Raw genomic sequence first — 24,502 nt, 5'->3', positions numbered from 1 at the left:
AGGCTGTGTATGTGTGAGGACAGTGGATAGGAGAAATCTCTGCACCATCTTCTCATTTTGTTGTAAACCTGAAACTGCGGTAAAATTAAAGTATTTTTTTACAAGTTCACTGGATGTGAACTGGAGTCTTGGACAGTGCAGATCAACCTGTGGCGCTCATCTGAGCAGGGTCAAGGCGGCCAGGATTGCTGTGGGGAGTGAGCACACAGATGCACCCATGGGCATGTATGACAGCTGGGCCTGGGGGCGGAGTGGTCCTTTCATAGACTTAAATGACTTCGGAGGCTCCTCTCACTGCCTTTTGTAACCTACCTTTTCCTGAGAAACTAACTACTACCAATAGGCCTCTCCTACTTCTTATTATAAACCCCATTCAAACACCAAGAGCAGTTAACTCTGCCCTGACTGGTTTTGCTCAGTGGCTAGAGTGTCAGCCTGCGGACTGAAGGGTCCTGGGTTTGATTCCGACCTAGGGCACATGCCAGGTTGTGGGCTGGATCCTCAGTGTGGGGCGTGCAGGAGGCAGCCGATCCATGATTCCCATCTGTTTCTAACTCTCTTTCCCTCTCCCTTCCTCTCTGAAATCAATAAAAATATATCTTAAAAAAGAACAGTTAACTCTTAATCATTTATGTATAGATTTTCCACTTGGATATTATTATTTGCAACAAATGTCTAACCCTAACTTTAGTTCCCCCTCCCTGTCGCAGTCAGTGTCACTCAGGAATGGTGACTATTTACGTATTTATAACCTAAGAAAAACCAGGCGACAGTTTCCATGCCTCTCATGCTCTCACCAAAGTCATAGCCCATTGCAAAGCCTAATACCGAGGGTCAGTAAATTATTATTCGCTTCAACTATCTATTGCTTTCCATGCTGAATTATGAACGATTGGCCTTCGAGATGTCTGAGTATGAGCTGTTAGTCTCGGCTAAGTCTTCAAAGGGCTGGACGGTAAGTGTTTAGCATCGTCCCCTTTACACAGTGAGGAAACCAATCTCTCTCCTTCTCCGCCTTCCAGGCAGTTCCATGAAAAAGAGTAAGAACTCTCAAGTCTTTAGAGCCCTGCTGAATGTGTGTCCTCTGGAGCATTAGTTTGGGGAGTAATCGGCTTAATGTGTTAATTTGAGACATTTTCCCCATCCCACTTCATCACCTGCACTCACCCGCCCCCCCCCCCCCCAACAAAAGACAGGGAGCAACCCTCTACGCCTCGTGTTGTCCGCCGTGGAGCCGCGCAGGTCCTCGCCGCACAAGTTTATCTAGGGACAGTGAGCTTCCGAATCCCCCCATTCCCGTGGATAAGCAGGTTTTATTTAAGTTTCTATTCCTAGATGGCTTCACGTGACCTCTCTGCACCCTGGCCCACAGAGGAGATGGCAGGGATGGTTCCAAGACGCTAACAGGAATCCCCAGCCCGCATGGGAACTCTTGTAGGACTTAGCACAGTATTTCACACGCTGGTGCTTTTCTTTTCTTTTTCTTACTTTTTTTTAAAAGGTGATAAAATATTACAGAGACATGTTTGAAATTCACACCTGAGTTAAACATTTTGCTGGAGAATTCCACAGTAAGGAGAGAACATAATGAAAACAGCAGGAAGGGGCCCTCGGCAGGCACCTGACAGCATCAGAACAGATGCCTGTTCCTCCTGCTGCAGCCGGGACAGGCGCTGAGCGGAGGGCGGAGAGGGCCGAGCTCCTGGCTCGGTGGCAGGTGCAGGGAGCCTCACGGGCAGGGAAATGCCTGGGCGGAGGGACTTGGCCTTCTCCAAAGAGGGGGGAACTTCAGAACAAAAGCACGAGTGGGTTTGGTTCTTGAAGGGGGCAGGGCCCGGAGAGCGCTGGGTGAGAGAAGATTCAGTCAGAAAAGGTTGCTGAGCAGAGCAAACAGCGAGGCTTTGCCGGAGGCGGGGATTCACAGCTCTTCCCGGGCTTCAGAAGGAACCCGGAGCTGGGACCCCGCTGGCGGGCACCCAGCGTGGCCGTCCCCGGAGCTGGGACCCCGCTGGCGGGCACCCAGCGTGGCCGTCCCCGGAGCTGGGACCCCGCTGGCGGGCACCCAGCGTGGCCGTCCCCAGGAAGAGGCGGGGAGCACCGGCGAGCCGTCCTGTCTCGGAAAGGCCTGGGCGGCCGGCAGCAGGCCAGCTCTGGGACACAGGGCCGCGGGGTCCCGAGGGTAAGCCTCCGGCCGGGTCTGAGGAAGGCGGGCTCGGGCTCCTGGTGGTGGGCGCCCTTCCGCTCGCTCGGGGAGCACCCGCGGGCTCAGTGGAGGTAGGTGGGGTGACTCCATCGGTACCAGGGTCTGCAGGGAGAGAGAGCCCGTGCGAGCCGCGGGAAGGCGGGAGCAGGGCCCAGCGGATGCACTGGACCCCGGGGCCGCCTTACCGGAGCTGTAGGCAGGGATTCGGCGTGGGAATCACATCTAACCTGTCCAGGGGGACATGTGGTTTCCCCTGTTTTTGGTGGTGGCTGCAGAGCACGGCCCAGTGAGAGCTGGCCGACCGGCCGCCCTGCTGGGCTTGAGCCTGGGCTTCATCTCTGCGCTCAGCCAGGCCTCAGCCCTCTCCCTCCCTCCGTCCGTCCCCCTGGTCCCAGGTCAGCCACCCCCCACCCCCGTCCCAGGTCAGCCCACCCCCCGTCCCAGGTCAGCCCCCCCCCCCTGGTCCCAGGTCAGCCACCCCCCGTCCCAGGTCAGCCCCCCCCCCCCGGTCCCAGGTCAGCGCCCCCCCCGCCCCAGGTCAGACCCCCCCCCCGCCCCAGGTCAGCCCCCCCCCCGCTGGTCCCAGGTCAGCGCCCCCCCCGCCCCAGGTCAGCCCCCCCCCCTGGTCCCAGGTCAGACCCCCCCGCCCCAGGTCAGCCCCCCCCCCGCTGGTCCCAGGTCAGCGCCCCCCCCGCTGGTCCCAGGTCAGCGCCCCCCCCGCCCCAGGTCAGACCCCCCCGCCCCAGGTCAGCCCCCCCCGTCCCAGGTCAGCCCCCCCCGCCCCAGGTCAGCCCCCCCCTGTCCCAGGTCAGCCGCCCCCCCCCCCGTCCCAGGTCAGCCCCCCCCCTGGTCCCAGGTCAGCGCCCCCCCCGCCCCAGGTCAGCCCCCCCCCGCCTGGCCCCAGGTCAGCCCCCCCCCGCCTGGTCCCAGGTCAGCGCCCCCCCGCTGGTCCCAGGTCAGCGCCCCCCCAGCTCCAAGAACACTCTTCAGAGGAGAGTCTTGGACCCAAGAGGCTGCTTCCCCGCGTGCACCCTCACTTCCCTCTCTCGCTGTGTCAGCTGCGTGCGAAACTGGGGCTACTGGCAGGAGGTGGGAACCCCGATGCCAAGGGAGGGCCTGGCCTTCCCACAGGAGGTTTGGGACAGTCCCCCTTCCCAGGGCAGAGGGAGGGGGCTTCTGCCCAGAATGCTCAGCGGCTGAGCCCCTTTTTGGACCCCGCTCCCTGGGGCCAGGCCCAGGTGGGCTCCGCCCCCTCCCGCCCCCCCCTTGTCCGACCCGCGATCACGTTCTTCCCCAGGCCCGGCCCCGCCCCCCGCCACCGCCTCCCGCCTCGGCCCCGCCCACCGCCCGCCGCCCCGGCCCCGCCCGCCGCCCCGCCCCCGCCCACAGCCCGGCCGCCCCTCCCGGCTCACCCTGAGGCGCCGAGGCCGGAGGAGGCGCCGGCTGCCGCCTTGGCGCTGGGCTGCGCGGAGGGGAGGCCTGCGCTGGGCGAGGAGGGGCTGCTGCCGCCAGGGGAGCAGGACGAGGTCACTGGGGAGGAGGAGAGGCACACAGGGTCATGCGGCTGGTCCTGCGGGGACCCCAGAGGGCTCTACCCTCCCCCTGCCCCGCGCATCCACCCAGCCCTGCCATCCGGGCAGGAGCACCCACACCCGGGAGGTCCCCGCCAATGCTCCCCTCAAACCAGGCCCCGAGGAGTCGCCCAGCTGGTCCTGGACACACGGAGGGCGGAGGCCAGGGCCGCCCCACGCAGGACACCCTGCGGGCATGGCAGCCGGCCCCAGAGGCGGGAGGGGAAGAGCGGGAACCGCAGGAAGGAAGGGAAGGGGGAGGGCCCCCCCCCGAGGAAGAGGAGGGGGAGGGGAGGAGGGGGCCCGGGAGGAAGAGGAGGGGGAGGAGGGGGGCGGGAGGAAGAGGAGGGGGAGGAAGAGAAGGGGGAGGAAGAGGAGGGGGCGGGAGGAAGAGAGCCGAGGGCACAGTGCGATGGCAGCCCGCAGCCTCGGGTGCTCCCCGTTCCCAAAGGAGGGAAGCACCGCCGGGAGGGGCACCAGGCGGTCCCGAGGCGGCGCCTGGCCTGGCCCCTCACTCCTGTGTGTCCTCCGTCAAATGGCAGATTCGGGTTCAACTTTCCAAACGACGTCCCGTGGGTGAGGTGACACGTACGTTACCACCCAAGGGGGTTGAAGAGCGGCCGGAGGCGCTGCTCACAGCCGGGGCGCTCCGAGCCCGGGCTCCGTGCGGAGTGGGGGGGGGTCTGCTCAGCCTTCCACAGGCTCCCCGCCCGGCGCCGCTCCCTCCGCACGGACCGGACCCCACTTCGGGGTTCGGCCTCAGGCCGGCGTTCTGTGGGGGCACTCGGGTCCCTGGGAGGCGTCTTTGCGGGCTCACCTGCTCCCGGCACGGCGCTGTGGACGGGCGGGACGGAGAGGGCGCCCAGAGGCCCGGAGGGGGAGACCTGCAAGGCAACCCCGGCGTCAGCGCCCGCGCCCCCCGCCGCCCGCCGCCCCCCGCCGCCCCCGCGCCGGCCCGTCCCGAGGCCAGGTCCCGGCGCTCTGCCCACGGCCCAGCCCGAACGCACCTCCGTCCGTCCCTCAGGCCCCACCCGCCCGCTGTGTGGCCCCGGCCGGCCGGGCGGGGCGGGGCGGGAGGCTCCGCACTGGGAGGGCGCTCCCCGACCCACCGACCGGCTTCCTGCTCCCGCTCAGGCCCGACCCCTCCGCGCCGCCCAGGGAGGCCGCCGGGGAGCCGGGCTTTGGCCTCCGCAGCTTCTGGTTTGGCCGGAGCCCTCGCCGCACCCCGGCGCGGGGCCTTGGCGGGCCGGCGGGAGTGTCTGACCTCCGCGCGGCTCCGGCCGCCCAGCACGGCCTCCGGCCCCGGAACAGCACCGAGCGGGCCGGCCGGGCTTCGGCGCCCAGCACATCCGGAGGCGACCTGCTCCCCGCGGACAGCCTGCGCGGCTCCGGCCGGCCCGCCCGGGAGGTGGTGCAGCAGCAGCCGGCCCTCACAGCTTCCTGTCGTTAACGTTCAGGGAGCGGGGGACCCGTTACCCGCCGCCCCTTCCCTCCTGCCGGCTGCCAGCCCAGTGGGTCCCAGTGGGGCACAGCCCACCGGGGGGCAATGTGAGAATGAGTTATTAACAGTGAATTTTTCCATTTCTTATGGCTCTAGGGGCCTCATATACAGTATACAAATATATATTCTGGCATATTTATGCATTTCAGTTCTGTTATATCTTTTGAAGCTTTATTTTCTATTTTTCATGTCACTTCATATTATTTTTAAACAATTTCTTAGGATTTCTTCCTCAGTACTTCACCTGTCCTTTCGTTCTTTTATTTTTCTCTTTCATGGATGCCATGTTCTTTGGAAGCTTGTTTAGACCAAGTTCATGGCCTTTTAGGCTTCCTGCAGTGAATAGTTCACTTTCTGAAGAATAAGAATTCCATGTCACGGGGGCATCAGGTTTTGGAGATGCTCAGGTGGGGCATGGCCAAAAGGAGGCTGGGGACCATCGCTCTAGACGCTGTTCCCCCCCCCCCCCCACCCCTCCTCATGCTGACAGGAGAGCTCTGATGATGCTTTTTGAAGATTTGAATAAAGTTCTGCTCAGGGAGCTGCATTTGAACCCCCCGCCCCCTTGGTAACACCCATTCCAGCAGGAGGCAGCGCATGCCTCTCCCTAAGGGCCCGCGCCCGGTCTGCTCCTTGCATTTGCTGCCTTTGCACAGCAAGCCTCCTCAGTCCGCCGGTCCCCAGGGTGGGCGCAGGCACGGCTCAGCCAGGCAAGATGTGTTATCAGGAATCTCTCTTCTCCCCTCCCTGCTGCCAAGCCCAATAATCTCTAATGTGTTCAGTCACTGTGAGCAGCTTCTAAGAAGTTTCCTTCTGGAGACAGCTTATGCATGTGCAAGCAGACATACATATGGTTTCCCCTTTGAATGCTAACATGTTAAAACCTTTATTGTGGAGAGTATCACAGATGTCCCCATGGCCCCTTTCCACCCCCCCCCCCTTCCCTGCACTATTGTCTGTGTCCACGGACCATGCAAATATGCATGCCAGCCCTCAGGTTAGTCCCTGACCACCGCTCCCCTCCGCCAGGCCCTCTGAGGGCTGAGTGCTCAGTGCGCGGGCCGCTGGGCCGTTCGGTTCCTTAGCTCCCACGTGTGAGTGAGGCCAGTGGCCCTGTCTTTCTTCCGCACCGCGCTCTCCGGCCCTCCACGCGGCCTCAGAGGTGAGACCCTTCTTTTTTGCAGCTGCGAATGGCGGCCTTCTGCCACGCTGGTCTGCACCACGCTGCCTTTTCTCTCTGCACTGGGTGTCGTGGAGAGCATTTCCTCTCAGGCGGGAGGAAGTGGTCCTGGTCCCAAAGACACTGCCCCGGGGGCCGAGGAAGACAGCCAGACTCTCTCTGCTTTCCTCAGAGCCCAAAGCCCGAACGCAAATGTTTATTCCGTGCCCCCGCCCACTAGGCTGTCGCCCACGAGGGCAGGGTGACCCCGTGGTGTCCTCAGGGTCTGCGCGGTGCGCAGGCGCTCAGCAGCAGTGTGCTGGATGGGGGCTGAGAATAGGTCAGGCTCCGCCCAGCAGGCATGACTCAGAGCTTGAGCGTCGACCTAGGAACCAGGAGGTCAGGGTTCGACTCAAGGTCAGGGCACAGGCCCGGGTTGCAGGCTCCATCCCCCGTAGGGGGCGTGCCGGAGGCAGCCAATCCATGATTTCCTCTCATGGATGTTTCTGTCTCTCTCCCTCTCCCTTCCTCTCTGAAATCAATAAAAATATTTAAAAAAGAGAGCGAGAGTCACACTCCTCCACAGCTCCTCCGTGCCGGTGCCCTTGGCTGGGAGGGAACCGAAGTGAGCGCCTGGCTCCCATCTGCTCTAAACCAACAGCGGCTACAAGGAGTCCGGCTGCGGTGACATGGCCCAGGTTTCTTAACAAGGCGACGACGCCCCACAGCCGGCCAGCTTCCTCGTCACATGCTCGCTCACTCCTGCGTCCAACCCCCTCAAGCCTTCCCTGCTTCCTCTCCACAGCCCAGTCTCAGGGCGGCTGCACACACTTTCCTCTGCCTGTGCCCTCTCCGCCCTGTCCTCCCAGCTCACCCGCCCCCCAATGCCCCCTCACTCCCTGCTGGCAGTGTGAACAGCCTTCCTCAGAGGACCTGCGGCTCCGGCTCCGGGGCCAGGCTAGGTCCCCCCAATGCCCCACATCTTCTCCGCAGGCTCAGCACGCCGGCCTTCATGTCCGCCTTCCCTGCTGGCTGTGAGCGGGCCCCGGGGGTCCTGCACGCCCTGCACCCCAGGGCCAAGCATATGGGGTGTTCAGGAAACATGTAAGAAAGGAATGATGACTGAATGTCACGTGGCTTCCAACTTAAAATTTTAATGGACTCTCGTAGTTTTTAGAGTATTTTGGTATCAAGGCTCATCGTGATCTGGCCCTTGTCAATCTCTGTCTTAGTCCCAAACTCTTTGCTCCAAACAGACTGAAATGCGTGTTCCCCGAAGGTACTGTGTTGTTTGGAATTCTACGCTCACAGACGGCCTTCCTGCCTGCCAGGCTGTTCCTCCTGCTCACTCCTGCTCAGCTCTTCCAACAGACCGATCTGCTCGCTTTTGTCAGTGTCCCGTGGCGCCCCCTAGAGCTCCTCACGCCCCCTTCACTGACCCCTTCCATCCATCTTCCATTTCCTGCCTTCCGCATCTCCCGTTCCCTTTCTTCCCTGACGCTCCCCTCTCGCCAGTCCCTCACGTGCTGGTGTTCTGCAGGGTGGAGACTGGCTTTCCTGTTTCTTCTCTCCAGACCCCACGGGTGAGCTCCTTTCCACCCAGGACCTCAGCCACCAGGTGTGTGCTCATGGCTGCCTGACCCGCATCTCTGTGCCAGCCTTCTCCCCTGACCTCCGGACCCGCATCTCTGTTCCAGCCTTCTCCCCTGACCTCCGGACCCGCATCTCTGTTCCAGCCTTCTCCCCTGACCTCCGGACCCGCATCTCTGTTCCAGCCTTCTCCCCTGACCTCCCGGCCCGCATCTCTGTTCCAGCCTTCTCCCCTGACCTCCCGGCCCGCATCTCTGTTCCAGCCTTCTCCCCTGACCTCCCGGCCCGCATCTCTGTTCCAGCCTTCTCCCCTGACCTCCGGACCCGCATCTCTGTTCCAGCCTTCTCCCCTGACCTCCGGACCCGCATCTCTGTTCCAGCCTTCTCCCCTGACCTCCGGACCCGCATCTCTGTTCCAGCCTTCTCCCCTGACCTCCGGACCCGCATCTCTGTTCCAGCCTTCTCCCCTGACCTCCGGACCCGCATCTCTGTTCCAGCCTTCTCCCCTGACCTCCCGACCCGCATCTCTGTTCCAGCCTTCTCCCCTGACCTCCCGGCCCGCATCTCTGTTCCAGCCTTCTCCCCTGACCTCCGGACCCGCATCTCTGTTCCAGCCTTCTCCCCTGACCTCCGGACCCGCATCTCTGTTCCAGCCTTCTCCCCTGACCTCCGGACCCGCATCTCTGTTCCAGCCTTCTCCCCTGACCTCCGGACCCGCATCTCTGTGCCAGCCTTCTCCCCTGACCTCCGGACCCGCATCTCTGTTCCAGCCTTCTCCCCTGACCTCCCGACCCGCATCTCTGTTCCAGCCTTCTCCCCTGACCTCCCGACCCGCATCTCTGTTCCAGCCTTCTCCCCTGACCTCCCGGCCCGCATCTCTGTTCCAGCCTTCTCCCCTGACCTCCGGACCCGCATCTCTGTTCCAGCCTTCTCCCCTGACCTCCGGACCCGCATCTCTGTTCCAGCCTTCTCCCCTGACCTCCGGACCCGCATCTCTGTTCCAGCCTTCTCCCCTGACCTCCGGACCCGCATCTCTGTGCCAGCCTTCTCCCCTGACCTCCGGACCCGCATCTCTGTTCCAGCCTTCTCCCCTGACCTCCCGGCCCGCATCTCTGTTCCAGCCTTCTCCCCTGACCTCCCGACCCGCATCTCTGTTCCAGCCTTCTCCCCTGACCTCCGGACCCGCATCTCTGTTCCAGCCTTCTCCCCTGACCTCCGGACCCGCATCTCTGTGCCAGCCTTCTCCCCTGACCTCCCGACCCGCATCTCTGTTCCAGCCTTCTCCCCTGACCTCCCGACCCGCATCTCTGTTCCAGCCTTCTCCCCTGACCTCCGGACCCGCATCTCTGTTCCAGCCTTCTCCCCTGACCTCCGGACCCGCATCTCTGTTCCAGCCTTCTCCCCTGACCTCCGGACCCGCATCTCTGTTCCAGCCTTCTCCCCTGACCTCCCGACCCGCATCTCTGTTCCAGCCTTCTCCCCTGACCTCCCGACCCGCATCTCTGTGCCAGCCTTCTCCCCTGACCTCCGGACCCGCATCTCTGTTCCAGCCTTCTCCCCTGACCTCCGGACCCGCATCTCTGTTCCAGCCTTCTCCCCTGACCTCCCGGCCCGCATCTCTGTTCCAGCCTTCTCCCCTGACCTCCGGACCCGCATCTCTGTTCCAGCCTTCTCCCCTGACCTCCCGGCCCGCATCTCTGTTCCAGCCTTCTCCCCTGACCTCCCGACCCGCATCTCTGTTCCAGCCTTCTCCCCTGACCTCCCGGCCCGCATCTCTGTTCCAGCCTTCTCCCCTGACCTCCCGACCCGCATCTCTGTTCCAGCCTTCTCCCCTGACCTCCGGACCCGCATCTCTGTTCCAGCCTTCTCCCCTGACCTCCGGACCCGCATCTCTGTGCCAGCCTTCTCCCCTGACCTCCCGACCCGCATCTCTGTTCCAGCCTTCTCCCCTGACCTCCGGACCCGCATCTCTGTTCCAGCCTTCTCCCCTGACCTCCGGACCCGCATCTCTGTTCCAGCCTTCTCCCCTGACCTCCGGACCCGCATCTCTGTGCCAGCCTTCTCCCCTGACCTCCCGGCCCGCATCTCTGTTCCAGCCTTCTCCCCTGACCTCCCGGCCCGCAGGCCTCCCTGAGCATCATAATAATGGAAAGAACAGAAACGGTCACTCTTTCCATCCCCAAGCTGGCTCCTCCCCGCGTTTGCTTGTTCATCACTGGCATCGCCATCTACCCAGCCAGCCCACCCCAATGCTGATACCACCCCAGGGCAGTCTCTTTCCTTCACTGCTCTCCACGGCCCCCCAACTCTCTGTTTATTAGCCATCGCCTAATGACCCCACCTTCTAATTATCTCCTGGATCTTTCCACCCCCCTCATTTGTACCACTTGGTTTTGCTTCAGCCTTCATTTCTCTACTGGATAACTCCCAGCCTCTCAAACCACCTTTTGCACTGACGTACGGATGATCATTAGTCTAAAAAGCAGATATGGTCATGCAGTGTCCTGCTTAAAAACCCTCCACGGCTTCTCTAGCCTTTAAGTGTCTTAGCATTGCACAGCGTCCCTTAGCCTGTCCTTTGTGACCTGTCCAGCCTCATCTTTCTACATTCCTCCCCATGGAGCCACCTGCAGTTCCATGCATGTGCCACATGTTCCTCCTGATCGATACCACGTTCTCGTACTTCCCCCATCTTTTTGCCTCTTGGACTTAGCCCAGGCATGAACTATCTCCCCGGGGACGCCTTCCCTAACCACCGCCTCCCGAGGCTTCACCAGCCGGGACACTAAGTTCTCCTGGAGAAAGCCTCCCTGGCATGTCCTGTGTTTCTTTGCTGCTTCCCCTGTGAGGCAACAAGGCCTCTGGCCGAGGCTCACGGACATGTCTTTGTGGAGACAGCAGTAGAGAGCCGACCAGGTTTGGTGAAGGAATGAGCAACGGCGCAGTTTTATGGGACAGCTATGCCCCACCCTGGACAAGGCTGAACGCTGTTCATCCTGGAGTGCTGAAGACTCAAGGGCATCCCACTATCCCCGACGACCTTAACGTTCACCCACCCCCATCCCCAAGGATGGGTAAGGACCTTCCCACCCACCCTCTAGGCATCATCTTCCCTGGAGAGAGAAGACATTGTCTCCTCTCCAAACTGCCACACCTGCCTGCCCTCCATGTTACCCCAGCCCCGACGGCTCCGCTCTGTCAGGGTCACAGACAGACTGCCTACCTGACACTTCCCCTTGGGGGTCTAGGAGTCACGTCCAGCTTACTGCGACCAACTCTGGATTCTTAGTTCCCCTCTCACTGCTGTTCCTCCTGAGTCTCCACCATCTCACAGCGGCAGCACCTCCCAACCAGCGGCTCAGGCCAGAGCCCGGGAGTCTCCTGTACCTCGTTTCTCAGGCCACGTCTGAGCGGTGAGCACATCTTGCTGGCTCCGATCCAATCGCTTCACCTCACCACCTTGGCTCCCACCCCAGCCCAAGCCCCCAGGACTCTCAGCCTGACCACGCAGTTCTCCGGGCTCCCTGCTCCCCTCACATGGTCTCACAGCCGCTCGTGTCGCTGGCTCCGGCTTCTCTGCTCAGAGTTCTCCAGTGGCTTCTTCCACACAAACAAGCCGGTCCCTCCAACGGCCCCTGGTGCCGCTTCTCTCCGTCAGCGCCTACTCTGGCCTCCCTGCTCTGCCCGGCGGCACTGGCATTCTCGCTGTCCCCCTGACGTGCCAGTCTCACTCACTGGCCCTTCTTCCCTTGGGATACTCTTTCCTTGAGCTATTTCCCTTCCCACGGTTAGATCTCTGCTCAAACGTCACCTCATCAGAGAGTCCGACCTCTCTGTTAGAAACATCTCCTCGCGATCACTTTCTCTCTCCTTACCCTTCCTTCTCCTTCTTAATATTAAATACTTAATGTACAGCATCTATTTGCTGATTTATTGACATCATGTCCCCATCAACCCCTCCCCCATCTTCCCGGGATGGAGAAGACTCTTTGCCTCCAGGCATCGTCCCCCTCAGTGCTTGGCAGGCAGCTCACTCCTGGCCACTCACCAGACGGGACGTGTAGATGGGCGATTTGATGGGTGTGGCCACAGGACAGCTGATCCTCTTCTCCTTTTGGCGTCGGTTGCAGAACCAGACCCTCACCACCTCCTTCTCCATGGACAACTGTTCTGCAATCATGGAGATCTCCTCGGAGCTCGGTTTGGGGTTCTACAGAAACCGAAGGGAGACAGAGTGGTCAGGAGAAGAAGGGAGTAGGGTCAAGAATTGGGGGTGGGGGACAGATGTTTCATGGAAACAGGATAAAACAACAGATGGATCAAAAGCTTTAGAATCAGACCTAGGATGGAATACTCACTCATCACTTCCTGTGTGTCCCTAAGAAACGTTCTTAACCTCTCTGAGCCTCAGCCTTGTCATCTGTGAGGCCAGAATAACCATGCCTGCCCTGGAGGGTTTGTGAGGATTAAATGAGGGTGTGTGAGGGCTGCACACGGCCGCACGGCTCCTTCCCCTGCTCCTTCCTTCGGGAGCAGCTCCGCTAGGAGAGCCCCTGGAGAGCCACGTGGGGACAGGGGCCCCGGTGCGCTCCTCTGAGTTCTGTCTGCACAACCTGGTGTTTCTGGGTGGCCCTGCCTCCTGTCCTGCCCCCACATAGGAAAGGGTAAAGCTAAACCTGAGCACCCATCAAGACTGTGCAAATACGGACCACACTTGCCTGGCCAGGATGGCTCAGTGGTTGGGCGTCGACCAATGAACCAGGAGGTCAGGAGTTCAATTCCTGGTCAGGGCACATGCCCGGGTTGTGGGTTCCATCCCCAGTGTGGGGCGTGCAGGAGGCAGCCGATCCATGATTCTCTCTCATCACTGATGTTTCTCTCTCTCCCTTCCTCTCTGGAATCAATAAAAATATATATATATTTTAAAAATATATATATATAGATCACACTCTAGTTCTGCTCCCCAACACCCACCCGTCTTTGACCTCTGCCCTCTTCCCTCCCTCCGACACCTTCCCTTAGGCCCTCCTGTTGCTCTGAGAAACCGAATCAGAAGGAAAAGCCAGCTCTTGCCATCCTGCCAGCAGGATGCAGCCTCCAGCTCCTTGACCAGATGCACTGCAGCCTCTGCTTAGGGGCGGCCGGCCTGGGCCTGGGGTCTGCGCGGCTGGTGGGGGCCAAAGCACGTCCTTGGGGCCTGTGTGATGGAGATGCAGGCTCTGGAGTGGTACCCAAGGGCCCTGATTAGAAGCTGTTTGGACCAACCTGTTTTCCTCTCTTCTCTCCCCCAGCTCCCAGGGGGACACAGAGTGGATATTAGCTTCAACATACAGGTTCCAGACTGTGCTTTGGCTCCTCCTTAAAAACTGCATGTATGTGATATGATTGCAAGTATGTAAATGTGTGTGGAAGAGAGAAATAGAAGGAAACACATGTAGATGGCATTTGACGGTGAATTTCCCCCTCCATCCCTGTATTTCCTAATTGTGTACACTAAGCATTCATTACAGTTATAATTTGGAGAATACAAAACAATGCACAGGAAGCGAAGAACTTCCCTACAACGCCCTGGCTGTGCTCCCTCCACTTCAGCTGGACAGAGCACTGCCCTCTTTCCTGGAATCCGTATCCCACTGTGTGTGTGTGTGTTTGTTTTTGTTTTTTAATATATTTTTATTGATTTCAGAGGGGAAGGGAGAAGGAGAGATATAAACATCAATGATGAGAGAGAATCATTGATGGGCTGCCTCCTGCACACCCCCTCCTGGGGATCAATCCCGAAACCCAGGCCTGTGCCCTTGTCTGGAATCGAACCCGGAACCCTTCAGTCTGCAGTCCGAGGCTCTATCCACTGAACCACACCAGCCAAGGCAATATTCCATTCTTTAAATCTCCCAGTGGAAGGGGTGATGGGTCCTGAATAGGCATCAGGGCAAGAAGGGCGAGTGAGGGAAGAAGTTCCTGGATGTGAGAGAATGCGCAGACGGTCACCTGGGTGTCTACAGAGGGTCTAGCCTCTTCCCACGACAGGCGTGTGGTGCCAGGGGTTGGTGCCAAGGGGCTTACATGTGCCGCTCACCCACCGCTCCCAGCCCGAGGGGCCACTCACATCCTGAAATCTCTTCTCCAGGGTCAGGCGGATGTTGGTCTCAATGCTGGTGCGTTTCTTCCTCTTCCTACCGAACACCTCGGTGAGGGTGGGGTACGCGCTGGGGGTGCTCACCGAGGGGTCTGCCGGGGAGGACTCTGTGGGAGGGAAACGGGGAGGAAGTGAAGGGAAGGGAGTGGCAGCCATCCGGCTGAATGGACTTGAGGTCCAGCGACTCTCCCGGGCGGGCGGGCTCTGCAGTTTTCTGGGTAGGCCCCTCCCCCAACCAGGGGAACTGGACGGACAAAAACCCTGCCTCTCCTTCTGCGCTGGGCAGAGGTCCTCCAGGGTTGGCAGTCACGCCCAGGGACACGTGGACGTCGCGGGCATGTGTGGGCTGAGTGGGTGCAGGCAGAGCTCCTGCGAGGAGGTCTCCCGGGTTTGTGTTTCATAAGCAGCCTCAGTGGGAACCCCAAACACAGGGAGAGCGGCTGTGAGCTGGCAGCGGCGCCGGGGGCAGAGCGCTGCTGCGGAGCCCCTAGCTCTTCGGCACCGGCGCCAGGCCAGGCTGCGGGGTGCGTGGCAGGAGTCTCCCTAGGAAGGATCCCGGGGTCCAAGGGGGATCCCACTGGAAATGATCTCTAAGGTCCTTTCCCAAGGACCCTAGGGCCTTTGACGCAGCTCTCGCTTCGATGCTGCTGTAAAAGCCGTCTGTGCCTCTTCCATGTTCCACGTGGAAGGACTTCCAAGAGGGTGGCATCCTGCTGCCCGCCTCCCGGTTTCCACAGCAACCACTCACCCTCACTTCAACCCAACGGAGGCCTGGCCCTGGCTCTCTGCTCGGTCCCTCTCAGCCAGACCAGTGGTTCCCAATCAAGGGTGACTTGGTCCCCCCGGGGACCCCTGGCAATGTCTGGAGATGTAGTGGGTAGAGACCAGGGATGGTGCGCCAGGACGGCCCCGCAGCACAGGGGTCTCCGGCCCCAGACGTGGATGGTGCGCAGCTGAGCAGCTCTGTCCCGACAACGAACTCCCCCGCTCAGGTTCCAAACACGGCCCAGGCTCACCGCCCCGGCCCCCCTCCCCACTGCGGCAGTCCGGGGCTCCCTCCGCTGCCAGGCTCTCCCCGCCGGCCTGTCTGGCTCCTCGCTGGCCCCTGCCCTCCGAGAACCTCCTCACACTTCTCAGGTCAGCCAGATAACGGCCTCGTGTCGGGACCGCTGCCTCCTCCTCCGGTGACTCCCTCTCCCTCTCCCGCCTGGTCCCGCCAGCCTCTGGGCCAACGTGCCTGCTCTGCAGCCCCAGCCCCTGGCCGCTGACCAGGTGCCCTGAGGTCTAGGCGGGCTGGGGAGGGGCGGGAGGTGCGCTTCCATGGCCACGGGAGCTGTGAGCCATGCAGGGCGCTCCCCTCCTCATGCCCGTGTCTCCTTCCTCAGCGGCTCCAGACGCAGGGGCAGGAGGAGGGTGTGGGGCACGGACCAGGCCCCTCCCTGCAGGCTGTCCCAGGGCCCGGCCCCGCCCCGGGAGGCCTACCGGCGTCGCTCAGCCACTTCTCCAGCAGCGGCTTGAGCTTGCACATGTTCTTGAAGCTCAGATTGAGGGCCTCGAACCGCGAGATGGTGGTCTGGCTGAAGTCGTTGCCGTACAGCTTCCCCATCGCCAGCCCCACGTCCCCCTGGGGGCAGGGGGGGGGGTGATGAGAGACAGGTCCGCACCCACCGCCCCTAGGTGGGGAGTGGTCCTATTTCTCTGTAGGACCCTGGGCTCCGCTTTCTGTCCCTCCACCAGCCGTGTCCTCAGCACAGCTGCGCCGACCACAGGCCGCCAAGGGCTCGCGCAACAGCCGCAGGATGGGCCTGCCCCCACACGCCAACTCGGGGTGCTCTTGAGACCTGGACGTCGGGAGCCCCGCCTCCTCCGCCCCCTCAGAAGCGAACCTGTGTGAAGCCCAGCTTGATGCGCCTCTGCTTGAAGGTCTTGGCGAACTTCTCCAGCTCCTCCAGGTCGCCGGGCTCGTCGGCGCCCCCAGCGCCAGGCAGGTGCTTGGGCACCGGGAGATGCTGGGGCACCTCCAGGTGGGGGTCTAAGGAGGGTCCCGGCAGCCCCGGGCGCCCGACTGCCTAGAAGAGCACAGACAGTCAGCACATCCCAGGGCAGTTCTGACATTTTTCCTGATGGGCCGGCCGCCCTGCGTGCCTGTGTGGTCTCACCGGCAGGAAGTGGAAGCGGCCGTCCGCAGGGCGGGCAGTCACCTGGGCCAGTCTGACTCACCGACTTGGGGAAGTTGTCGCCCTCCCGTGGGTTTTCCACATAAGAGGAGCCAGCAGGCTGTGTGCAGATCCCAAAGAGCCCTCTCCGCAGCCAGGGCTGTTTGCTTTGTCTGTTCTCACCACAAAGCAAAGCTGCTGAGGTGTTCAACACGGGGCAGCGGAGACGGCTTCCTTCATAGAATTCTGCACAAGGTCAGACTCCTGTGACTGGCACTTTACATTCTAAACCACCCATTTTCATTCATTAGAATGTTTTGGGTTTTGCTTTTCTTTGTTTGTTTTGTTAATCTTCACCCAAGGATATTTTCCCATGATTTTTAGAGAGCGTGGAAGGGAGAGTTAGAGTGAAACACTGATGTGAGGGAATCATCGAAGTGAGAGAAACATGGATGCCAATTGGCTGCCTCCCACGCGTGCCCTAACCTGGGCCGGGGATCACACCTGCAACCTACGTACCTGCCCTGGATCAGAATCAAACCCAGGACCCTTCAGTCCATGGGCCGGCCTCTATCCACTGAGCCAAACTGGCTAGGGCTGCTCTTTTATTTATTTATTTTTTTTAATCAAAGGCATTCCAGTGCTCTCTAACTGCCCTGCGATCTCATTTGTGGTTGTCAGGAGAACTTGTTCCTTTCGTTTATTTTCATAGGAAAATGGATCCTTAAACCTAGAGTCCATGTTGTCCCCATTTGGGGTCAGGCGTCCATTGGACCCTGAAGACATCGATCACCCCCCAAGGAAGGAAGGACACCCAGGCCAAGGGGCCAGCGCAGGTGTCCTTCGTGGCCTAAGCCCGCCCTCTGCTCTCTCCTTCCCTGTTTGCTCTTCTAGACGGGGGCTAACTTTGTGCCTTTTCTCACCCAAGACACTCAGGGTTACCATGACGACAGGTCGTTATGATGGGGACGTAAAGGACCTGAAGGAAGTTGAGGACTCTTCCCAGCGAAGGGCCTTCTGGGATGGAATCATTTAGGACGGCTATGGATCTGATCCTGCTGATACAGACCAGACCCTCGGACACAGCTCTGTCTTCTTGAGACTTCCTTTTCATTCGTTTATTTGTTCTTTCATCAAACACCAAGTTCTTTGCTAAGACCTTCACTTTCCCCCTTCACATCCAACTAGATGCCAAATTGCATTGATTCAACTTCCCCAACATCTCTCATTCACCCCTTGCCTCCATCTTACTGCCATCGCCCTAGGCCAGTGGTCAGCAAACTCATTAGTCAACAGAGCCAAACATCAACAGTACAACAATTGAAATTTCTTTTGAGAGCGGAAAACCGACTTCTGCGCATGGGCCACGAAGTTTCAATCGCACTGTACGTGCGCGCCCGCACGTGGTATTTTGTGGAAGAGCCACACTCAAGGGGCCAAAGAGCCGCATGTGGCTCGAGAGCCACAGTTTGCCGACCACGGATCTAGGCCAGTCTCTGTCCCAGTCCAGGATGCTCTTGGGAGCTTATGCTTCTAGTGTCCCGTTCCCATGAGCCACTAGGTGGCGCTGTCCCCCAGGTGCCCCTGCTGAGCCAGGGCCCTTAGTGATCCCTGGGAATCTCCGCGTAGAGAAGGGGCATTGGGGTCCCTGCAACCTCCCGCACGCCCACTTCTGCAGAACCACCTCGGGCAGCTGTGCAGACGGGAGAGCGGCTGCCACAGCACAGCCGGGCACTCTTGCCAAGTGTGCCCCCCGACATGAGGCTGCCTTCGGCCCAGGCGCAGGGAAGAGCCACTGGCTTTATGGTCTTGGGGCGTCAGGCCCAAGGGACTCTGGTCCCCCCTCAGGGTGTATGAGCGCCAGGCTGGGTGGCCATCACCGTGGTGTCCTGGGGAGCTAGCTGACCGCTGGTTTTGAGGTGACTGCTGCGAGGGCCTGGCTGGGGGTGGGGTGCCTGCACCATGGAGGGGGCTAGGCCACGAGCTGGTCACTGGGTCCTCATTCTGCCTCCACCTCTGACAGCGGCCCACCCTCCCCGGCTGAGGCTGTCATTCGCCCGCCTACCAAGAGGGCGAGTCCCCTGCTACTCGCTCTTCCCGGGGTAAGAGCCCAGCTAAGGGGCTGGAGGAGACCATGGGCTGAGCTCCGTCAAGCAGAGGCACTCCCAGAGGACACCAGGGAGTGTGGGGTTTACCTGGGACGCCAGGCCGGGTCCAGGCTGTGGGAGGAGCAAGGAGCTTTGCTGCTGTGGAAAGGGGAGGAGATTGGGCTGCAGACCTGGTGAGAGGGGGACAGGGACAGGAATGAAAGCCAGGCCTTGTGAAAACCCCCCTGCAGCTTTGGAAGCCTGACCACTCTCCTCCCCCCGCGAATGAACCAAGCCCCGCAGCCCACCTCCCGCCCGGGAGAGGCCCACGGGCACTGCCAGCCTTCGCCACAGGCCGAGGCAGAGCAGACCAGGGAGAAGCAGATGTAAGCAGCAGTCCCCAAAGCAGTCCTGCTGCGCCCGCCCGCCTGCCCGGGCCGGGGCCGAGGCTGAGGAGGGCCCAGCAATCTGCTCTGAGGTGGACACCAGGGCTGGGGGAGCCCAGAGGGAAGGAGGCTGGAGAGACGCCGCGGGCAGGAGATGCGGGGTGAGGACTCAGGGTTCCAGCTGCAGCTGAGAAGGTCCTGCTGCCCGGACAGCTCCACAGGCCCCGCCCATCGGCAAGGATGTCAGAGCACGCTGACGGGCCATTGGGTGGGGGGGAGCACACCCCAGGCCGGACACTTTACGCTGGGGGAAGGGCTGAGGAAGGGAGAGCAGCCAGGCCTCGGAGACTCCATCTGGGGGTGGGACTCCCCTGCTCCACCCGCTCCCCCCTCCCCAGGGCCGGTGTCCCTGCAGGAGGCTCCTGGTTGGTGGTCATGCCAGTGTCTTCCTCGGGGAAGGTCATAGCCAGGCCTCTCGCGGCCACCACACCCCACAGCAGAAGGGGGGTCACCCTGATCGCTCAGCACAGAGCTCAGCCTCAGAGTGTCTGTGGTCCCAAGCTGGGTTAGGTCACTGATGGAGAGCATCAGCTGATGTTAAACGTTACGCTCCTCAGTCTAAAAAAGAAGTCAGGACTTTTTTCTTTTTCTTTTTGTTAATCGTCACCCGAGGATATTTTTCCATTGATTTTAAGAGAGAGTGGAAGAGAGAGGGAGAGACAGAGAGAAACATTGATGTGAGAGAAACACATCGATTGGTTGCCTCCCACACGGGCCCTGACCAGGGCCAGGGGTCAGATCAACCTGCAACCAAGGTGCGTGCCCTTGAGTGCAGTCGAATCCAGGATCCTTCAGTCCTCAGGCCGATGCTCTATCCATGGAGCCATCTGGCCAGGGCGGTTTTTTATTATTAAAATAAATGGGCAAGAACCCTGGCCTGGGAGTGCTAATTGTAACCTAACATTTGTGTTGTGTTTTGAATTGTACAAAGCCTTTTTACTGCTTTATTTCAGGTGACCCTCGATCACCTTGGGAGGTCGAGTTTTACTATTTTTCTTTTTTATGGAGGAGGACATAACCCTCAAAGAGGTTAAGGTAAGTTTCCCAAGAACCACAGCTAGTAATTTCTACCAATGAGCTTTTTTGACTCCAGATTTTGGATTGGGCTTTTAATTGTTTGTTGTTTGCTCAGTATTATATGTTGGTCTTGTTGGCTATATGCCTGGGTCAATTTCATATCACTGTCGACCAAAAAGATACCGAATTCAGCGCTACCTTTCCTTCCTGGCCCAGGAGTGTGATATGTATTATTCTGCCGAAGCAAATGCTTCAAGGTTCAAATACGTTCTGGCTCATCATGATGGTGACACCCGAGATGCCGGCATCGAGAACGGGCTGGATGCAGGCAGCGCGGAGGGCAGGACCACAGCCATCACATTTGGGTAAGCTGATGGCTATAGGAGGCAGAGAGGTGGCACAGTGGCGGGTCAAGAGCAAGGGTTTTAGACAGATAATTCTGGAACTTTCTAGGAGGTCACCAGAGGCATAATATGAGTACCCAGTGCACACCGTGATTTTGAAAGATAAATCAGGAAAACCACTCAGCAGAGCTCCTGGCACATCATGCTCAAGTGATGTTAGCGATTATTATAAACATTCTGTATTTTATGTATTTGTTTGTTTGTTTGTTAATCCTCACCTGAGGATATTTTCCCATTGATTTTCAGAGAGAGCAGAAGACAGAAAGAAGCATCGATGTGAGAGAAACATGCAGGGCCAGGGCCAGGGCCGGGGAGGAGCCTGCAACCCAGGCCTGTGCCCTTGACCGGAATCGAACCCCGGACCCTTCGGTCTACAGGCTGACACTCTATCCACTGAGCCACACCGGCCAGGGCACAATTGTTATAATCTAACCCTTGCTCTTGGCCAGGTTCCTGGAGGCTATGTTCTGGCCAAAGCAAGCCCGGCAGCCTGTGGGTGGCACTGCTGCTCCACCGAGGCCTCACGGGCCGGCTTCCTGCGGGCCGGGTAGAGAACTGGGGCGTCTGCAAGGCTTTTCCCAGGAGCCACTCCTTCCTGCACTGCCCAGGTCCCGCCCAGGCCCCCCCCCCCCCCCCTTCAGCCTCAAGTGGCCATGAAATCAAGGAAGATGGGAGAAGGAAGAAGAGAAGGCAAGGCAGGGTCCCTGGCTCAGGCCGTGATTAGGAGAAGCGATCTAACAGCAGCGGCTGGCCCCTCGCCCAGGTCCCAGCAGGCTCCCTGGCCCAGCCGGCAGCAGGGCCCGCAGCAGCACGTGCTGCGCCTGGTCCTCGTGAGCCGGGCCTCACCTTGCTGCCCCGGCTGCGTCTGAGAGAGCAGGAACTGCGAGACGGACTGCAAGTGGCCGGGAACCAGCACGAGCTGCTGGAGGGGATGGAGGGACGTCAGATCCTGCGCGGGGGAGAGACACACGTCACAGGACTCACACGCTAGACCGGTCCCATCGCCCGCTGCCCATCTCTTCCAGGTCTTCAGACGCGGGCGTGTGCGGCAATGACCTGATCTGTGCCCCTGCGTGTCCCAGTGTCTGGGACGCAGCAGCTGCTCCGTTAATGCTGGCCGCCCGCTGGCCCTGCAGCCTGGCCTCCTGTTTAACGTGTGTCAGTCCTGCCCGCCCCTCCCCCCCCCCCCCCCCCCCCGTGAGAATGCAATGGCCCTGGGGCGAGGCTAAGTCTTCTCACGTCTCAGACTTTACTCTAAAAGGACACGCAGTCCCAGTTGTCCAAGCTTTAGACACCTCATGGCACCGCACTGTGCTGGAAGCCGTGTCCTGGCCGCTTGCTGGGCCCGAACCATCTTTCCCGGAGGAAGGCAGCAGTTTAGTTCTCAGGAAAACCCACTGGCTTCCACAGAAAGTCCATCTCCCGGGCTCCTCCCCCAGCCCAGAGCATGGACATCCCAGCCCAAGATTCCTCCCAAGCCGAGGAATGGGTGCGTATTCCCGTTTTAAATGCGGCCGGAGACGGGGTACCTCTCGCCTCCCCGGCGAGCCAGGCCCGACAGGGCCCCACAGGAACGCCTGCTCCCTCCCTGGGCAGGGACCCCCTCCAGTTGGCTTTGCCGTAAGCACGTGCAGGGGGAGGGCATGAGGACAGAACGCCAGCGCCAGGCCAGCTGTTTCTGCAGGGTCGCCTCCCTTCTCTCCCGGGAGGGGACCCCCCTTCCCGTGACCAGCCAGGCTTGCTTTTGAAAGGACTGCTCTGGAACCTCACCTCCACCCCAGCTCTCCAACCTCTTTTCGCACCCCTGCAGGGGCTCTTTAGACCCATACAGGGTCGCCTCGCCCAGAGGTCACACATTGTGCTGGGGAGAACCCACTGCCCGCCAGGGCTCCCGCAGGGCTGGCATTTACCCCAGACACTTGGCTTCCAGGCATCATGGCCGGTCCCTGGCTCAGGGGGCATGGCCGGTGAGAGAGCGGCTGCTGCAGGGAGTCGCCGAGGTCCTCGGTTTTGATCTGTAACGGAGGCAGGCGGGGCGGCTCAGTCTGGGGCGCCCAGGCCAACAGGAAGGGAAACAGAGAAGATCAGGGCAGGAGACGAGTGATAAGTCAGAAAATAAGGAGCCAGCCGCCCGGCTCAGCGGCTGAGCGTTGACCTATGAACCAGGAGGTCACAGTTTGATTCCAGTCAAGGGCACAGGCCCAGGTTGCAGGCTCTGGCCCCGGGTTTGGGGGGGGGGGGGGGTAGTGGGGAGCAGGGGCGTGCAGGAGGCAGCTGATCCATGGTTCTCTCTCTTCACGGATGTTTCTCTCTCTCCCTCTCCCTTCCTCTCTGAAATCAATAAAAATATATTAAAAAAAAAAAAAAGCGCCAGCGCAGAGCCCACTGGGCGCCCCTGGAGTTTCCTGTGTGTGTGGCCCTCAGGCCGGAGGTGGGGGGCAGAGGGGGTGGCCCCGAGTCCCAGCCCGCAGGCGGGCCCAGGGAGATGCTTCTCGGGGTTCGGGGGGCAGAGGAAGGGAACCGGATGACGTTCCTTGGGTGTTAGGGCTGCTTTCACGAAGGGACGGCGATCCTGAATGACGTTTTAAAACCTCCCCGCACAGCAGCCCTTTACCCGCCCCCATCAGGTTTTCATTGTCCAGAGTCCCACAGTCTGCAGTTCATAGGTCACTGATCTGAAGACCAGCTCCCCCTCCTTCCTGCCCCCCCCCCCCCCCGCCGCTGAGCGGCCCCTGCAGCTGCCCCGGGCCGCCCGCTGGCTCCCTGCGGGGGTCTCCCCGCCACTGGCAGCGGCGCCCAGGGGCCTGGGGTGGTCTCCAAGCTCCCTACCACCCCCTCGGGGGCCGGGCGCCCTGGAGCGATGGGGCCCCCTCCTCGCAGCCTGCGGTTGCCCCGGCAGCCGTGGGGGGCAGCGCAGCGGCGCCGGGTTCCTACAGCGGGACGGGGGCCCAGGACCCACCACCTCCCGCGGGGGGCGCGGCTGCTCGGCTCCGCTGCTCTAGCTGGACTCGGTGAAAGGGCCACAGAGCAGCCGGGCCTGTGGGAAGGCGGCGCTTGGGCTCCCTGGGGGAGGGGAGACGCCACGGAGACCCCGGGCGAGGAGCAGGTGCCGGGGGCGGGGGCAGAGCGCCCGCTCGGAGCCGCACGCCCACCCCCGGCGTCTGCGGACGCGGCCTCTGCCCGCGGCTCTGGGCGGCCCGCTCCCGAGGTCCGAGGTCCGAGGTCCGCTCCCGGCGGGCACAGGTCCCACCGACGTCCCCGCCAGGCCGAGGGGACAGTCCCGGCCCCACGCGCTCTGTGCTCTCAGAGGAAGCCCTGCGGCCGCAGCAGAGCCCTGGGCGCGGGGAGCCGGCGCCTCCTGCCCACGTGCTCACCCCGCCGCTCCTCGCACCCGAGGAGGCCGGGAGGGAGGCGGCGGAGTGGTGGGCGCAGAGGGGGCTTTCCAAAAACTCACAAAGCCCCCCTGCACCCCCTCCCCCTCAGCCCCCTGCACCCCCTCCCCTCAGCCCCCCTGCACCCCCTCCCCCTCAGCCCCCTGCACCCCCTCCCCCTCAGCCCCCCTGCACCCCCCTGCCCCTCAGCCCCCTGCACCCCCTCCCCCTCAGCCCCCTGCACCCCCTCCCCCTCAGCCCCCTGCACCCCCTCCCCCTCAGCCCCCTGCACCCCCTCCCCCTCAGCCCCCTGCACCCCCTCCCCTCAGCCCCCCTGCACCCCCTGCCCCTCAGCCCCCCTGCACCCCCTGCCCCTCAGCCCCCCTGCACCCCCTGCCCCTCAGCCCCCCTGCACCCCCTCCCCCTCAGCCCCCCTGCACCCCCTCCCCCTCAGCCCCCCTGCACCCCCTGCCCCTCAGCCCCCCTGCACCCCCTGCCCCTCAGCCCCCCTGCACCCCCTGCCCCTCAGCCCCCCTGCACCCCCCTGCCCCTCAGCCCCCCTGCACCCCCTGCCCCTCAGCCCCCCTGCACCCCCTCCCCCTCAGCCCCCCTGCACCCCCTCCCCCTCAGCCCCCCTGCACCCCCTCCCCCTCAGCCCCCCGCCCTCACTCAGGAGGCCCCCAGGCACAGCCTCCCCCCACGCCCCTCAGTTCCTCCACCAGCACTTGGCCCGGCAGTCTGAGATGCTCTGGCACCCCAATTCCCCACAAATGGGAATTCTCGGTCTAAATCACACAGGACACTTGTAAAAGCTAGAAATGGAGGGTAAACGGCTTATTTAAAACCAACAGCACCAGC

General features: G+C 61.4%; 1 protein-coding gene across 2 annotated transcripts; it reads right to left on the bottom strand.

The window, feature by feature from the left end:
* Positions 1-2,164: 2,164 nt before the first annotated feature.
* Positions 2,165-22,561, bottom strand: POU2F3 (POU class 2 homeobox 3). 2 transcript variants are annotated; one of them, XM_079787785.1, is made up of 10 exons: positions 22,184-22,561; positions 21,120-21,222; positions 18,515-18,597; positions 16,050-16,232; positions 15,646-15,787; positions 14,134-14,270; positions 12,073-12,234; positions 4,592-4,658; positions 3,616-3,733; positions 2,165-2,305 (listed from the first exon to the last, which is right to left on the bottom strand). In XM_079787785.1, the coding sequence occupies exons 1-10, from the start codon at positions 22,208-22,210 to the stop codon at positions 2,266-2,268; spliced, it is 1,062 nt and encodes a 353-aa protein (XP_079643911.1). In that variant the 5' UTR covers positions 22,211-22,561; the 3' UTR covers positions 2,165-2,265. The 2 variants fall into 2 exon arrangements, with proteins under 2 accessions (XP_079643911.1, XP_079643912.1); XM_079787786.1 differs by lacking the exon at positions 15,646-15,787 and having other exon boundaries at positions 22,184-22,558.
* Positions 22,562-24,502: the final 1,941 nt, after the last annotated feature.

This window comes from Cnephaeus nilssonii (assembly GCF_951640355.1).
Source record: "Cnephaeus nilssonii genome assembly, chromosome: 13".
NCBI lineage: Eukaryota > Metazoa > Chordata > Mammalia > Chiroptera > Vespertilionidae > Cnephaeus > Cnephaeus nilssonii.
Note: the sequence above shows the minus strand (reverse complement) of the source record. Positions and strands in the feature narration are given on the sequence as shown.

Bases quoted from the DNA above. Each gene is read 5' to 3' on its own strand.
- POU2F3 (XM_079787785.1), bottom strand. From the start codon at position 22,210: ATGATGCCTGGAAGCCAAGTGTCTGGG. The intron at 21,223-22,183 runs GTAAATGCCAGC...TCCCCCGCGCAG, and splicing joins CTGGAAGCCAAGTGTCTGGG to GATCTGACGTCCCTCCATCC. The intron at 3,734-4,591 runs GTGAGCCCGCAA...CCTCCTCCCCAG, and splicing joins CAGCGCCGTGCCGGGAGCAG to TGACCTCGTCCTGCTCCCCT.